The sequence below is a fragment of the Colias philodice genome, chromosome 6, assembly GCF_061535455.1.
Source record: "Colias philodice isolate Cphi_HAF_F1 chromosome 6, ilColPhil1 Martin Lab GWU primary, whole genome shotgun sequence".
Lineage (NCBI taxonomy): Eukaryota > Metazoa > Arthropoda > Insecta > Lepidoptera > Pieridae > Colias > Colias philodice.
Window position 1 is genome coordinate 1993655 of NC_143091.1, and position 14250 is coordinate 2007904.

The following is a 14250-nucleotide window of genomic DNA, read 5'->3' on the forward strand; positions in this document are numbered from 1 at the left end:
GTTTACACTCTGATGAGACGATAGTACGCGATCGTCCAACAAAAATAAATCGATGAAAACGCGGCGAGATAACGATTGTTTACCTGCCGATTACTACACGTTCAAGGTAACGTTATAAGTGGATGCTCTGTTTCCATCCTCGAATTTTAACTTATGCATTGTTACTTACCGTGTCACAGTACGATTCGTAAGCAAAACTTCAACTACAAACGAACACGCGTGTTGACATTGAAAGTTACGCAAGAACTTGGAGTGTTTTTTTCGTGATTTTACATAGACTAATGACAATACCGGTCCCTCGGAATGAGCACCCGACAAAAAGCCGGAATGCCGTGTTTAAAGACGGTCCCCTTACCTCTGTCGCTCGAACATATCCTGCGAGGGCTACACAAGACAGCCATACGTATATTCTCAACTGCATCACAACAACTTTGGAAACCCCGGTTACACCGACGTTGCACTACACTAATTGAACACAGCACAAAACAATTCGCTGTTATGTTATTCCACTAACACCATGCACACGGTCACAACAAGACGAAAAGCGACATGCGTCTCCCTTTTGAGTTTATCGTAAACTGAGAGCCGCTTGGTGCTCGCTTCACGACGTAGCGTATTCGCGGCTAATTTCATTGATGTGGGCCTTCCCTTCAACGCTCGGTCGTCGGCCGTCGCCCGATGGTCGATGAAGCTCTATTTCGCGTCACGCATTCCAATTTATTACATTCACTCTCACTGCGGTAATCAAGTTACAAATGTTCAATACAAAAGCATCTTTAGTTGAGGGTATTACGGAGCTAATTCGTAGTTGTTAAACGACCTTACTATTACACTAATCACAAAGGCATGGGCTTATTCTAAATTTGTACAGAACAGAAATAATATTATTTTAAGGGGCGTCGACCGTCCAAAGGGCTATGCTCTTTAGTGGTCTTTATTATCTATCCAAATATTTCAAAATAAGTCCCGACTTCGACTGTTCCATAAACTTTCCCTTTTTTATTACACGCTTTATTACACGCTTTATATTAGCTTCACCTGTATGTTTGTTTGTTTGTAACCGACTTCTTTGGGCGCGATTTTGGCCAGATTTCGTTCAAACTTTGTAGATTTATTGAGGACCGATGACAATACACTAATTTGATAAAATTTTCTATTTTTTAGTTCGGTTTTCTATAAAAAGCGTGTTTTTTAGTTTTTTTTTAACTATTATTATTTAATAAACATTTTAGGGAAGAAATATTCAAGAGGAGGAGTGAACTTAGATTTTAATAATATTTTTAGTAGACAACTAATAAAACAACAAACTTGATTGCGAATAACTAAGGTAGGTCGGTATATTAATGGTAATTACAAATTAACAATTTCCACATTCCAATTTATAGAGATCAAAATGTCAAGGTTGTTTTTCGTTCATTTTGATCCATCTTCAAGTCCATCTTACATAAATCTATACTAATATTATAAAGATGAAGAATTTGTTTGTTTGTTTGATTGAACGCGCTAATCTCGAGAACTACTGGTCCGATTTGAAAAATTCTTTCGGTGTTGGATAGCCCATTCATCGAGGAAGGCTATAGGCTATATTATATCATCACGCTAAGACCAACAGGATCGGAGCCACGCGGGTGAAACCGCGGAGCGCAGCTGGTAATAAATATTATTAACTTTTATGGCACGCTTCTAAACTTCCGATATTTTTTAAAACAACCACCAAGAACTTATTTCAGCGCCATCTATATTAACAATTAACACTCTATAGCTTATAAGACCTTTTCATTTGATAGTAAAAGGTAGTTTGTAAGTTTAGCACTAGATGGCGCTGTCGAATATTTTAACGCGACCCGACTTTAAAAATTAATATGACGTTAGCTGATTTTGGTTTACCTACCTATTAAAATATATTATAAATAGGAATTTTACCATGGAACAGGGGTTAACATATTAATTTAATATTATGCAATAAATGTGGAACACAATTTTGTTATTTTTAACCTCCCACGCAAGTTTGTTGCTTCTGTATGTCTATGTATTATACATAGCTCCAGAACGGATAAAGAGGTTTTTTTTTATTTTTTATATTGGAACTGACTATGTGCGAGTGTTCTTATACACGTTTTATGAAAATCGATTAAGTTTTTGACGTGACAACGTCTTATAATTCGATAGAGCCGGCTGCACGCACGAAAAAACATGACTCATGCGGCGTTACCTCGCTCTGAAGCGTTCCATGTAAGGCTTGAAGTGCAAGCGAGAGCGCGGAACGAGCGACAAAGAAGCACAATCGGACGTTGTCACGTTCAACTATCGTCAGTAAACCGACTTTACAGACAACCATTTTTTGAAGATCTGCAGCTCTTTTTAGGTTGAAGAGGGGATATGATTACCTACCTTCTTATTTCACAAATCCAATGGATATCCAATGAAAGGGATTGACTAGTAATATACTCTAATTTTGCCAAATCTATAATTCAAGATTTCCGAATCACACAAAATGGAGTAGAGGGTATTTTATATTTTATGTTATACCTACTTTGGTCACGGACTATTATTATACATATACTACTTATATATAATTTTCCAATTTAATGGATAGGTGCACTAAACAAATACATCCCGAAATTGTGCAGCTATAAAAATATTACTCAGATTGAAGTATGTCTCTCATGACCATAATATTGATCATTCCATCACCAGAAATAAAACCACACTCGCCAGTAGACAATATATTTGATCCTCACATCTATAACTAAACAAAATAAAAGCGAAAAAAATCGACACCTTACACAAAATATAATCTTACATCAATCTTAGACCTGTTGTAAACATTTCGCAAAGTGAACAGGACTTTATGTATTCTATATAGAGTTTAATTTCACTTATCGGCGACCTCAGCAATGGTTTGCTTATGACGTCGGATGGCATCTTCGTGGCGCTTAATTTGCTCCTGGTGGAAGGCAATTTCCTTGTCAAGGTGGCCTTTGAGGTTAGCCAGTTGTTCCTTTTGCTGTGAAAAGAAAGGAAAAGTATTGGTAAAAGTTTTCTGGATATAGTTAGGAGAACAATACCTTTTTACTACAGTGCAATGTCTCAGTCCCATGTTAATTTCTTTTGCCTTTGTGGACAAAGCCTCGAGATAGTTCAGTGAATAAAATCCTTAAAATAGCTATGTTGTACATATATCTTATCAATTATTATCAAACAAATAATAAAACTATTTTTATCAAGTTTAACCTATAAAAACAATATTGTTATGCCTCAAACATTAGAAATTCATTATTACAGGGTAGGTATTATATCTGTTAGTAACGAGATAATATAATATAGCCTATAGCCTTCCTCAATAAATGGGCTATCTACCACCAAAAGAATTTTTCAAATCAGACTAGTAGTTCCCGAGATTAGCACATTCAAATAATCAAACTCTTCAGCTTTATAATATTAGTATAGATTAGGTATTATATACCTTCTTGTAGAAGTATTCATCTTCACGAGCAGCTTCCATCTTTCCAAAGGCACCGCCAGCCTCACGGATGGCTCCACCACCACCGCCTCCCTTGCCTGCGCCAGATCCTGGCTCACCAGAGTACATTCTGGAAATATTGTTCATTCATGCTCAGTACTTTTTTTATAGAGAAATATGTCTAATAGGTTGGAAGGGGCAATAACTATAATAATAATAGACGGGCATTTCTCCGCAACTCGACGTCAAGCGCCTATTTTGCGTGAGAGAGGGAGGTGGGGGAAACCAGCTAAAACTGAAACTCTGAGCAATAACTAATCACTACATGAAACGAAAGCGACTTTGTTTTATACTAAAGCAAAGTCGCTTTCTCTGTCCCTATGTCCCTTTGTATGCTTAAATCTTTAAAACTACGCAACGGGTTTTGATACGGTTTTTTTAGTAGATGGAGTGATTCAATAGGAAGGTTTCAATATATAACTTATTAGGTTTTAGACAAAGCGGGCGAAGTCGCGGACCGAAAGCTAGTAAGTACTATTATAAATTTTAATGCAACATATTTAATATATATAAATCTCGTGTCACAATGTTTGTCCTCAATGGACTCCTAAACCACTTAAGCGATTATAATAAAATTCGCACACCATGTGCAGTTCGATCCAACTTGAGAGATAGGATAGTTTAAACATGTAGGTACCACAGGAAAAGCCGGGGCGGACTGCTAGTACCATTATAAATATTATTGCAACATGTAGGTATATTACTTGACTTTTTTTTCACATTTAACACATTGTACAGCAAAGTGGAAGAGTATGGCATTAAATATATATTGTTGTAGAAAGTTCCTATTAACATACATGCATGGGTAAAGACAAGTATATAATTTTTATAAGTTGAAAAAGTAAAGAACTGGGATTTTATAATATTGCATAAAAAATAGTAAGTTAACACTACATACATTTTTCAGGAATATAATCAGATGGAAATGTATATTTTCTTTGTACATGTTTCTAATGTGACTCAACCTATTATTTTTTTCACTAGTCACTAAGATATTCAACACATGATCCGATGCTTAAATAGGAATACTTCCTTCGCCGTTTTAGGGAAAATTTTCATCTTTTTTGGTTATTTAAATCCATTATCTAGACTCTAGAGTTCGCTTTGCTTATTATACTTTGATACTATAACCTATACATGAGGAGTAAAACATATTTTGGTACATAAATACACAGAACTAAAGTGCAATATGCATTGAAAGTTGAATGCAACATCTAATAGGTTATTGACTGAAAACAATGGAATTGGTACCGGTCATATTAATAGCATAAAAACAAAAATTGAAGCAACTCGTTGGTTGCGTAATCAGAATATCAAAATTTAACATTACCTGATATTAGCGAGGGCACGCAATGAAACAATTCTTGTTCTAATTAGAGAAGTCATGATCGATATTTTTATAAAATTTAATAAACTATAAATATAAAATATGATTCAAGATCGTTCGCGAAGAAATTTATAATATGTCAATTGACAGTTATATGACATTGACAATCGGTAACCTTTACCGGTTGGCCCTGAGGGTTGGCCGATGACAGTATTGGCAGTGTTGGTATAAAAAAAATGTGTGCGTGTACAAGTGTACACACGTAAGAAGTGAAACTTCTAAATGACCTATTTTTTCAAAAAATAATAAACAATATGCAACTTTACAGAAATACGTCGAATCACGCGTGGTAGGGATAAGAAAAAGATGGCGCGTCACGCAAATATAACATAACATGGATATTGGGTTTAGAATTAGGAAGTACATATTAAATAGTGAAATTGATAAAATATGCCTTCTGCATTTTTTAAAACTATTCTCTTTTATGAGTTTGTATCACCATAGTTATAAAAATAGTATCATCATAGTTTAATGCTCTAAGTTAAAATACGTTGATAAAAGATAATATAATGGGCCATAATTCTAAAAAACCCCTGTGAATTAATTTATTCGTTTTACATATTATGAGTCCGGTTTTTTTCTATTATATTACCTAATTAATTATGAAAAGAAGCACTTACGCCATTTCCTGCTTCTTCACCCATAACACGTGCTTTAATTTCTGTTCGGCTATAATTTTATTTAGTTCTGCTGTCTCCCTCATTGCCCTCACAATTTGTCTCTCTTCTTTCAGGGATTCCATTTTAAGATCTTTCATTGTTGTTGAATGCCTACAAAGGGGTTGTTCAAAATTTATCTTGTTTAAAATGTTTTATAATTATTTCTTTAATAACCGTACTGTACCGTAGACATTTATGCCTAGCCTGTGCTTTAGCCTATATGCCCTATAGGATATAATTCCTTACATTTAACGTATATCTATTGTATAGAATAAAGAACTATGATTTCCTGTGAACTGATAGAAATATTAAACGAAATTAACCTCATAAAGTCAAGGAACTCCTTTGAGAGCATATTGTCTGCATTGCTGGTAAAATCTGTCATGGTTTCAGCTGTCTTCTTATTATCTGCGATTGAAATATTCGCTTCTTGTTTATCTGTATCCATTACATATTCTGTGTGCAAAGTTGACGATGATGAAGATTCAGATGCCGAAGATTCAAGCACCGTTGTATCATTTATTTTCTCTTGAGTACTTCTTGTAGAGTAATCGACCGCACTACAGCTTGGTTCAGACATATCTCTAAAAAAGTTTTAATTAAGTATAAGTTTAGATTAATTATGTACCTACTGATTTCATTTACTTTAAATTCTCAACAATTAATGTAATTCAAACGTATTGGGTTATTATTTTTTGACATGTGTCCTAAAATGACTTATTTCCAACAATCAATATAATAATTATTTGGTTAACTTACTCGTCTATACATTCAGTCTTAATTTCGATGTTAGCATTCAGGGGTTCGATGTTAGGTTCGTTAATATTATGTTCATTATCTTTTCTTAGAACACCATCCTTTACTAATTCAAGAATGTTACACACTTCAAATGACTGTCTTGTGTAATTTTGAACAGCGGCGCCATTCAGTGATATTTCCTCACGTGCAATTCGCTTCATATTCTGCCATTGAGTTTTTACTTTTTTAAGAGAAAAATCGCTGAATTTAGTTCCGAACTTCAAAGCCAGATTGCGTAATATCTCATTCCAAGCCACGTCCTTTTCTTCAGAATAATTAGGTCCATTGCTGCTTTTGTTAACAACAACTTCTTTTCTTTCCTTGATTAGATCGAGCAAGTATTGTTTCTCTTCTAGCGACCAATTAGGTGTTCTGGATCTACGGTTGGCTATTTTCCTCATTTTAAAGCACACCTCGTGCGGATCGTGGTTTATTCTTTGCAACGTTTTATTACAAACGATGCACTCGACGTCCAATTCAATTTGTTTCCACATTTGAAAACAATTGACTGACGAAAACAATAAAAAAATGCTTGACAACGACGGTTGCTAATTGCGTGTCGACAGTTTAAAAACTTATTTATGAATGAGGTTTATTTAAAAAAAATATTCTATAGAAATATACCTCTACCTAAAAAACAAATAATTGCGAATTTCAGGGTGGACACGAATTATTTGATGAAACATTATTTTTATGTTATCAATTTTACGTGTTTTAGGGAAACTGTTATTCTGTATGAAAATAATTGGGATATGCCACGATAGTGCCATATTACTGACTATAATATTGCCGATTGCTAACTTCTTAACATTTAAGTCGTTCAGCTAATTTGTTTAGAATTAAACAAACAAATCTCTTAAAATATTAAATAATCATAAATTTATTCCTACAGTTTCTTCTGAAATTAGAAATATAAAAAGGTTATCTAAATTAAAATAACAATGAGGAAGCACTTGCAGTTTTATGTGTAGGTAAGTATGTATGTTTTCATACAATAACTACAAGACTGATTCAAAAATTATTTCACCAGCAGACAGATATGTATTTTATTTTGTACTAGCCGTGCCCCGTGGGCCGTGGTTTCACCCGCAATGCGCCGCTCTTATTGCTCTTTGGTGATATATAATATAGTCTATAGATAGCATACCTTGATAAATGGGCTATCTAAACACCGAAAGAATTTTTCAAATTGGACCAGTAGTTCCTGAGATTAGCGGGTTCAAACAAACAAACTCTTCAGCTTTATAATGTTATTATAGATTAATCCCGGCTCAGCGCGCGAATAGTCGAGAAGAGCTGCTTGTTTTTTTGACAATAACCGTTGACGGAAGGATATAAAAAGAAAGATGTCTTGATTTGATTTATAGAGGAAGGTCGCTGTTGGAGCAAGATTAAATTAAAAAAAACGGATCTGTCAGCTTCCCACGGTTTTTTTACACAAATTAATTATCATTAACTTAACATTGATTTGAAATTGAACTCTCCCAAGGTAAGTATAGGTAATCATAAAATAAATCAGACAATACTTAGATGTTTCTTTAATGAAAATCATAATATTATGATAGTTGTGTTTGATCTGGGCATTACACGTGCATCTGTAAGTAAGTAATTAAATTTGATAAGATAAATGATAAGTTATTCTTAATCAAAATTTAAGATATTATTGTAGGAAATCATAATTTCTATCTCTATCTCTCTACTCTATATTTCACTAGGTATATTGAATACGTACAAATTTTTTTTCTTACGAATTTATGAATTCAGCTGCATAAATAATTTAATAAATACCTTAAATATCTATTTATTACCCTATGATGTTTAATCTGTGCTACAAGCCGCTACGGTCTGAGGATTTCCCTAGATTTTGGAAATTTAGTTTAAAAATTACAATAGATAAATCATAAATTGTTTCATAATATTATATCATCTGGTGGATGATTAAACCATTTACAGATAGAAATACGTAAGTTATATAAATTGCATAAAAAAGTCTTATAGCCTTATTCAGTTGAATACAATAACCGCGTGTTTATGTTTTCCGCATTTATCGTATCTTAGAGAGTACCTAACATACCTTCCAATTACTATAATAAATGTTGATATTTTTTGTTAAACGTAGCTTATATAAAACACACATTAATTTCAAATCGATTATTTTGTTTGACTGTTTAAGTTTTAAAATTAAACCAATGTCTGATTTTCAACTGTAAAACAACCTTTTGTTCTGTAAAATTTTTAACTTATTTCACACTCTTATTTATCTATGTAATATTCTGTCACAGTATTTAAATAAGTGGATGTCCAAGAAGCAGTTTTCATTTTTTATCATTTCAGAAAAAATATTTCTATAAAAACAAGAGCCCAAAAAGTAGTACTTCGAAAGTGTTTTATAGTTAGTTTTAACTTTTTAAAACCATTATGTGTTTCCAGTTGTCAACCTAATTATTGAAAATCCATAAAAGCTCAAGATTCTGTACCTTTCCAAGGCCCTTAAACTATTTCACGTTGTTGAGGTTGAATAATGACCTAGGTTAATTAACCAGTCAAACAACAATGTTACAAAATCAAATTCTCAAAAGCAAGTTTTTTTATTAATATTGTGTAACTTGGCCCTTACAATCAATTAAGAAATTCGACTAGGCGTGAGCACATCACCATAGAATAATTAATAGGTAACACCTTACAATTAATAAATTACTTTTACTTATTTATAATAACGTTGTAATGTCTTTATTTGCATAATAACTGGATGAAATTGTCATTTCTTATAGAAAGGCGGCAATTTAAAGGAATTCCCTAAAAAAATCGTAAGTGGTAAGTGGTAACTTTCGAGCCAGTCGACCGTTGAGTCTCGTGGTCGGTGCGCGTCAGTCACTCACGTTAGTGACACAAAACGAACCGCTATACATTTTTTATTCCGATATTTCATAGTGAAGTTCAGTTGGTGATTAACATTTTGGTGTGCCGCGGATTTGTGTGATAAGACACCGATGTTAATTCATACGGAATCGATGTTGTGAAAGCCCGAATTATATCAATTTTCATTCACGGTAAGTGATCTGCGTTATTTTTTATTTTAATTAATAGGCTGTTATTTTTTTCATAACTTAGACATGGGATAAAATTGCGCAATGTTTTCTAAGTATAAATCTGCAATAGGCGACTTTAAATATTATTATTATAATGATAGTCGTGCCGTCATATTATAAAAAATATTAATAAACTCGTTTGAGATACATGACGCTAATCATGTTATTTATTTCCTTTTTTACTATAAAATCTGCAATATACCTACTATGGGTCGCATCAACACGTGTATTCATATTATATTGTTATATTTATTTATAGTAGGTGGGTTAAGTTGACTACTTTTTAAGTTTTCCAATGTCTTTCGTAAAAGTTACGCTAAATTTCCACACTTTTCATTTACAAATAAAATGTAGGAACATGAAAAAAAATAGCTCATCGCTCGCATTTATTATAATTATATGTTCTAAATGTTGTATTAGATATTAATTAAATGTATAGTGCAATGTTGATTGTTTATTGAATATTACAGTCACTTCTAATTTATTAATGAATATTCAAAGTCCTTATAGCGTCATGCAAGCACGATTGTAGCATCTTCTATTCTCTGGTGTTATTTATTAAATGTTTTCATATTTCGCAATAATATTATTATTAATCGGTTATTAATAATCGATTTTTGATGATCGTTTAATTATGGAAGTGTTTTCGAATTAGAATTAGTCATATTTCTAACATTACAAACTTTATTTTACATTTCCTTCATACTGTTTCAATCAAGTTTCAACACAGGTTTGGTCAGTTTTTTGTCAATTTTAGGTCATTAGTCGTCGATGTGTAGTTCTATTGTGATGCTCCTCATGACCTGTTTAGCTTATATAGGTCATCAACCAATCATCGAGGATAAGATATTTCGGATAATGATTGCTGATTGGTTGAGACGATAATCGTGGTGGTGATTGGTAGTTTTTTTACTCCTTAGAAGTACGTAGTTGGTCCGTCCTCCTTATTCCTCTCTAGGTATCTAATAGATAGATACCTACAATGTGCATTTAATTGCTACGTGTTACCTAAGTGTTAACTATAAATTTATCAAAACACTTATTTTTTTTAATATTTTTTTTTTTAATTTAAGTAGTACACTGATTAAAGTGAAAGAATACTGAGTGAACTATATTTTTATTTACATATGTATAGGTAAGTAAATCTTCAATGCCTTCGGCTAGATTCTGTTGAGATTTTCTGACATTTTTTGTTAAGTTGTGCTTCCATAACAAATATTGGTCCAAACTTTTATGAAGCGTCAAGGAATCACTTGTGATAGGTATTGTAGGTAGGTAGGTATTTAAACATAATAAAAGTTCCTAGACTGTGGCTACTTATATTTATTTCAAAACGTCGCATAAACCGTTTTCGAGCCGCTAATAGGTAGGTACGTACCTATGTTAGTAAAGAATTCGGTTTCTTTACCCGTGCTTATAAACTTTACACACGTGTTCAACTAGCCTCAATTCTACATAGGTAGATAGAATATATATATAGATATATATATACTTACATAATAAACACTTGGGTAAATAATCAAGTGCATTTCTTTGAAATTCCATGGTTCTGTAATATGTTATATGACACAAGCCCTAAAGGTCTTTTCACCCTTTTCCTAAGCTTTTTATTTATACATAGTTAAGTAACTACCTACCTAAATATCAAATAATTTTGTATGAAAATTTTAATTATTTCATTAAGAGTCCTAATACAAAATTGCGCTGGACGAAAGCTAGTATTTTTACGTTTGAATGCGATCATCGTGTGTCGAGTACCTATTAACAAAGGCTGAAAGCGCTCAAAGTGGAAACATTATAGGACCTTATTATCTCGGTATCGTCTACTCCACCAATTCTAATCTAGTATCGTGGGCTTCCCGACTACTACGCGCGGGAAAAACGTACTTTATAATTTTGTGTCTGACGCGTAGCGTGTCACGTGCGCGCGGAGCGCGGTCTGCACTCTGCCGTAACAGCGTTTGCGCTCCCGTAGGTATATAATCGAAAATTCTAGAGAACTTTAAAATATTCCATTACTTTCATAAATCATATAATATGTATTTTTTTGATTGCAAATTTTTAAGCATAAATCTATCATTTAATGTGTATTTTTTATTTATTTTTTACTCTGTTGTATGTTTTAAAAATTCGACGCCAAATACACATAAAATTTCATCAAAGTAAGGCTATTTTAACTTAGATTTTCTTTGAATTTTTGAATAAAAGTACTTAAATTGCCTGGAAAATAATATTTTAGGATGTCTCAGTGTCTTTACTGTCGTATATTTATTAAGAAAACTTCTTCTTTTAAATTCCGTGTAAACTACAAAGACACGAACGTCCCGTATGGAAAAAATTGAAACACCTCTCAGGTTATTGGCTATTAAACAAACTGGACAATGAATATCAATAAATTGTCTGGAACACTTACTGGAACATATTTTAGATATTGAATGAATCTTTAATTTAAGATATTATAACACATTGTTACTAATTTAGTTTCGTTAAACGTGCTCCTAAAGAATTACAGAAACAAGTCAAAATCACTCTAAAATCGATAAGGATTCTTAAAAGGACAATCTTTTTCAATTCTATTCAGATTTTCATTTGAGTAAATGTTGATTCATTTAAAATACACAACGAATATTTACTGATGAGTATAACATATTACGGATAAAAAGGATAATAAAAGATAGTGTAGGTATACCTAAATGTCTAAAAAATTTGAAACTCAAACTCAAACATTTATTTATTCCATAAGACTTCGTTTCTAAACGACTTTTGAATCGCTTTCTCGCTTTTGAAAGCGCTTTTGAATCGTCAAAATACTTTGCCGCCAAAAAAAGATTCCCTCCGAAAAAAAGATGATAACATAATAAAACGTATCTTCATTATAAATCTCACCATGACCTCACAAAATAAATTTAGGCAGGAACGAGACGTAAACTTAATAAAACTATGCCTACATAACAAAAGAGGTTTTCCATTAAAAAATAATAAATAACACATAAATAAAGCGTAGGTAATTATTGAAATGGAAACATGTCTAGTTTAAATTTGTATCTAATAAATTGGCATTTTGATTTCTTTTAAATTAATGATAAATTGCCTACTGCTCATAGTGATAATATATAATCTGGTTTTATTTTTTATCCAACGCTTCTCGTAACTATATTTATATCTTTAAACCATTTTTCACACGTACATTTTCCATAATGTTGACAGTTTCTTAGTTTAGCTTTTATTCAAAAACCCTATGAATCTTCATTAAAACGATTATAGATTACACATTAAAATCTACCTATTATCTATACTTAATATTATAAAGCTGAAGAATTTGTTTGTTTGTTCGTTTGAACGCACTAATCTTAGGAACTACTGGTTCGAATTGAAAAATTCCTTCGGTGTTAGATAACCCATTTATCGAGGAAGGCTATAGGCTATAGCCTATAGCCGTGATGATATATATATCATCACGCTAAGAAAAACAGGAGCGGAGAAATCCCGCATTTCTCCGCTCCTGAAACCACGGAGCATAGCTAGTTTTGTATAAAAATTATCATAGGTAGGCACTAGGCACTAAAAACATCAGCATTTTGCCAGTCATCTCATCTTATCTAGAGTGTTGAAAACAAATGTATATCTTGTTTATATAATAAGATTCAGCACTATGCCGTCACTTGTAAGCTGTCCACCTGAGTGCAGATGAGAATTCGAAAGTACAGGTAGAGATTTTTTCCCCTTGTCTTCATGATTTTTGTACGCCGTTGCGGGATAATGGCTTAAAAGCAGTATAGAAATAGTATGACACAGATGCCGTAACAAAAATTGTGGTCCACATAGTCGGAATTTATTTTTGACGCATGACCCATAACTTTTTCAACATGGGCCTGTAGTCTATGTCACGAAATGAAATACAGTAGCATAAAAATAAAGTACAAAATGCTACTATATTTTGAAGCCTTTTTCTGTGGTAGTGTAACTTCCTGGTGCGAGCTGATAATATTATTTTGCTGACATATTTATATTATGCATCACAAAAAATGAAACGAAGTAATAATTTTTTTTTCTGGCCATTACATACAACATTTGAAATGGCTTTTAGCTTATTAATTACGCATTACCCGGATTTTATGGATTTTATATTAATGTGGATTATCAATTACATTCGCATATCGATATACAATTTAAATTAAGTCTAGGAAATTTTCAAAAAATAATAAAATTAACATTATTGGTACAGAATTATATGTATATCGAGCATATATTTAAAGATTTATGACAAAATATATTTTAGTATCTACCGATTGATCTATGGATAAATTATTAATTTATTTTAAATAAGGACCAGTTTTGTGCTTTGAGTTTTTCAAAAAGATGGGTATCAAATGTAACATAATATTTATATACGGATATACCTAATAGTTTTTGATCGCTGCAGCTGTATTTGTAAAGTCCAGTAGATACCTTAATACTGCATATATAGGTACTAAGTATAGATACTATATAGTATATAGTATCTATACTTAGTACCTAGTAGTTAAATAAAACCTTAATAGATACGTATATAGTATATACGTATCTATTAAGGTTTTATTTACCTAGGTTTATAACTCTATATTTTTTCTTTTCTTTTTCACGAATGATTAATTTTTAGTTTTTACGTTACAATTTCAAGTTTAATTTTCAAACTTTGATTTTTTTTGTCTATTATCACTTGAAAAAGGATAAAATATACGGTTAGCATGCTATAATGATGGCGACAGAACTTTCTGACGGGGACTTAGTAATAAAACAATGGCGTATCAGGTT

General features: G+C 32.3%; 4 protein-coding genes across 5 annotated transcripts in view; 1 reads left to right on the plus strand and 3 right to left on the minus strand.

Moving 5' to 3' along the window:
* Positions 1 to 642, minus strand: part of Sdc (Syndecan) — a 298382-nt gene extending 297740 nt beyond the window's left edge. The window contains exon 1 of the mRNA XM_089696153.1: positions 356 to 642. Within this exon, the coding sequence (XP_089552279.1) occupies positions 356 to 421 (66 nt within the window). The 5' untranslated portion in view covers positions 422 to 642. The remainder of the gene's footprint in view (positions 1 to 355) is intronic.
* A 2071-nt stretch (positions 643 to 2713) lies between these two features.
* LOC149487512 (ATPase inhibitor mai-2, mitochondrial-like) lies at positions 2714 to 5016 on the minus strand. Its single transcript, XM_089696165.1, has 3 exons — positions 4854 to 5016; positions 3467 to 3593; positions 2714 to 3007 (listed from the first exon to the last, which is right to left on the minus strand). Exons 1-3 carry the CDS (start codon positions 4907 to 4909, stop codon positions 2876 to 2878), a joined length of 315 nt encoding a protein of 104 aa, XP_089552291.1. The 5' UTR covers positions 4910 to 5016; the 3' UTR covers positions 2714 to 2875.
* A 510-nt stretch (positions 5017 to 5526) lies between these two features.
* On the minus strand, positions 5527 to 6889 carry LOC149487513 (uncharacterized). Its single transcript, XM_089695780.1, has 3 exons — positions 6329 to 6889; positions 5893 to 6153; positions 5527 to 5680 (listed from the first exon to the last, which is right to left on the minus strand). The coding sequence occupies exons 1-3, from the start codon at positions 6859 to 6861 to the stop codon at positions 5527 to 5529; spliced, it is 948 nt and encodes a 315-aa protein (XP_089551906.1). The 5' UTR covers positions 6862 to 6889.
* Positions 6890 to 9177: 2288 nt separating this feature from the next.
* LOC149487514 (protein scarlet-like) overlaps positions 9178 to 14250 on the plus strand; it is a 57408-nt gene continuing 52335 nt past the window's right edge. Inside the window, exon 1 of one of the 2 annotated variants that reach the window (XM_089696121.1) lies at positions 9178 to 9417. The gene's annotated coding sequence lies outside the window, so the exon portion shown is untranslated. The remainder of the gene's footprint in view (positions 9418 to 14250) is intronic. The other variant, XM_089696120.1, reaches the window with a different exon arrangement.

Coding starts and splice junctions, on each gene's coding strand:
- LOC149487512 (XM_089696165.1), bottom strand. CDS start 4,909: ATGACTTCTCTAATTAGAACAAGAATTGTTTCATTGCGTGCCCTCGCT. Junction 3,594..4,853: donor CGTGCCCTCGCTAATATCAG/GTAATGTTAAAT, acceptor CAATATTTCCAG/AATGTACTCTGGTGAGCCAG. Junction 3,008..3,466: donor ATGAATACTTCTACAAGAAG/GTATATAATACC, acceptor TTCTTTTCACAG/CAAAAGGAACAACTGGCTAA.
- LOC149487513 (XM_089695780.1), bottom strand. CDS start 6,861: ATGTGGAAACAAATTGAATTGGACGTCGAGTGCATCGTTTGTAATAAA. Junction 6,154..6,328: donor AAGACTGAATGTATAGACGA/GTAAGTTAACCA, acceptor AAACTTTTTTAG/AGATATGTCTGAACCAAGCT. Junction 5,681..5,892: donor GAGTTCCTTGACTTTATGAG/GTTAATTTCGTT, acceptor ACCCCTTTGTAG/GCATTCAACAACAATGAAAG.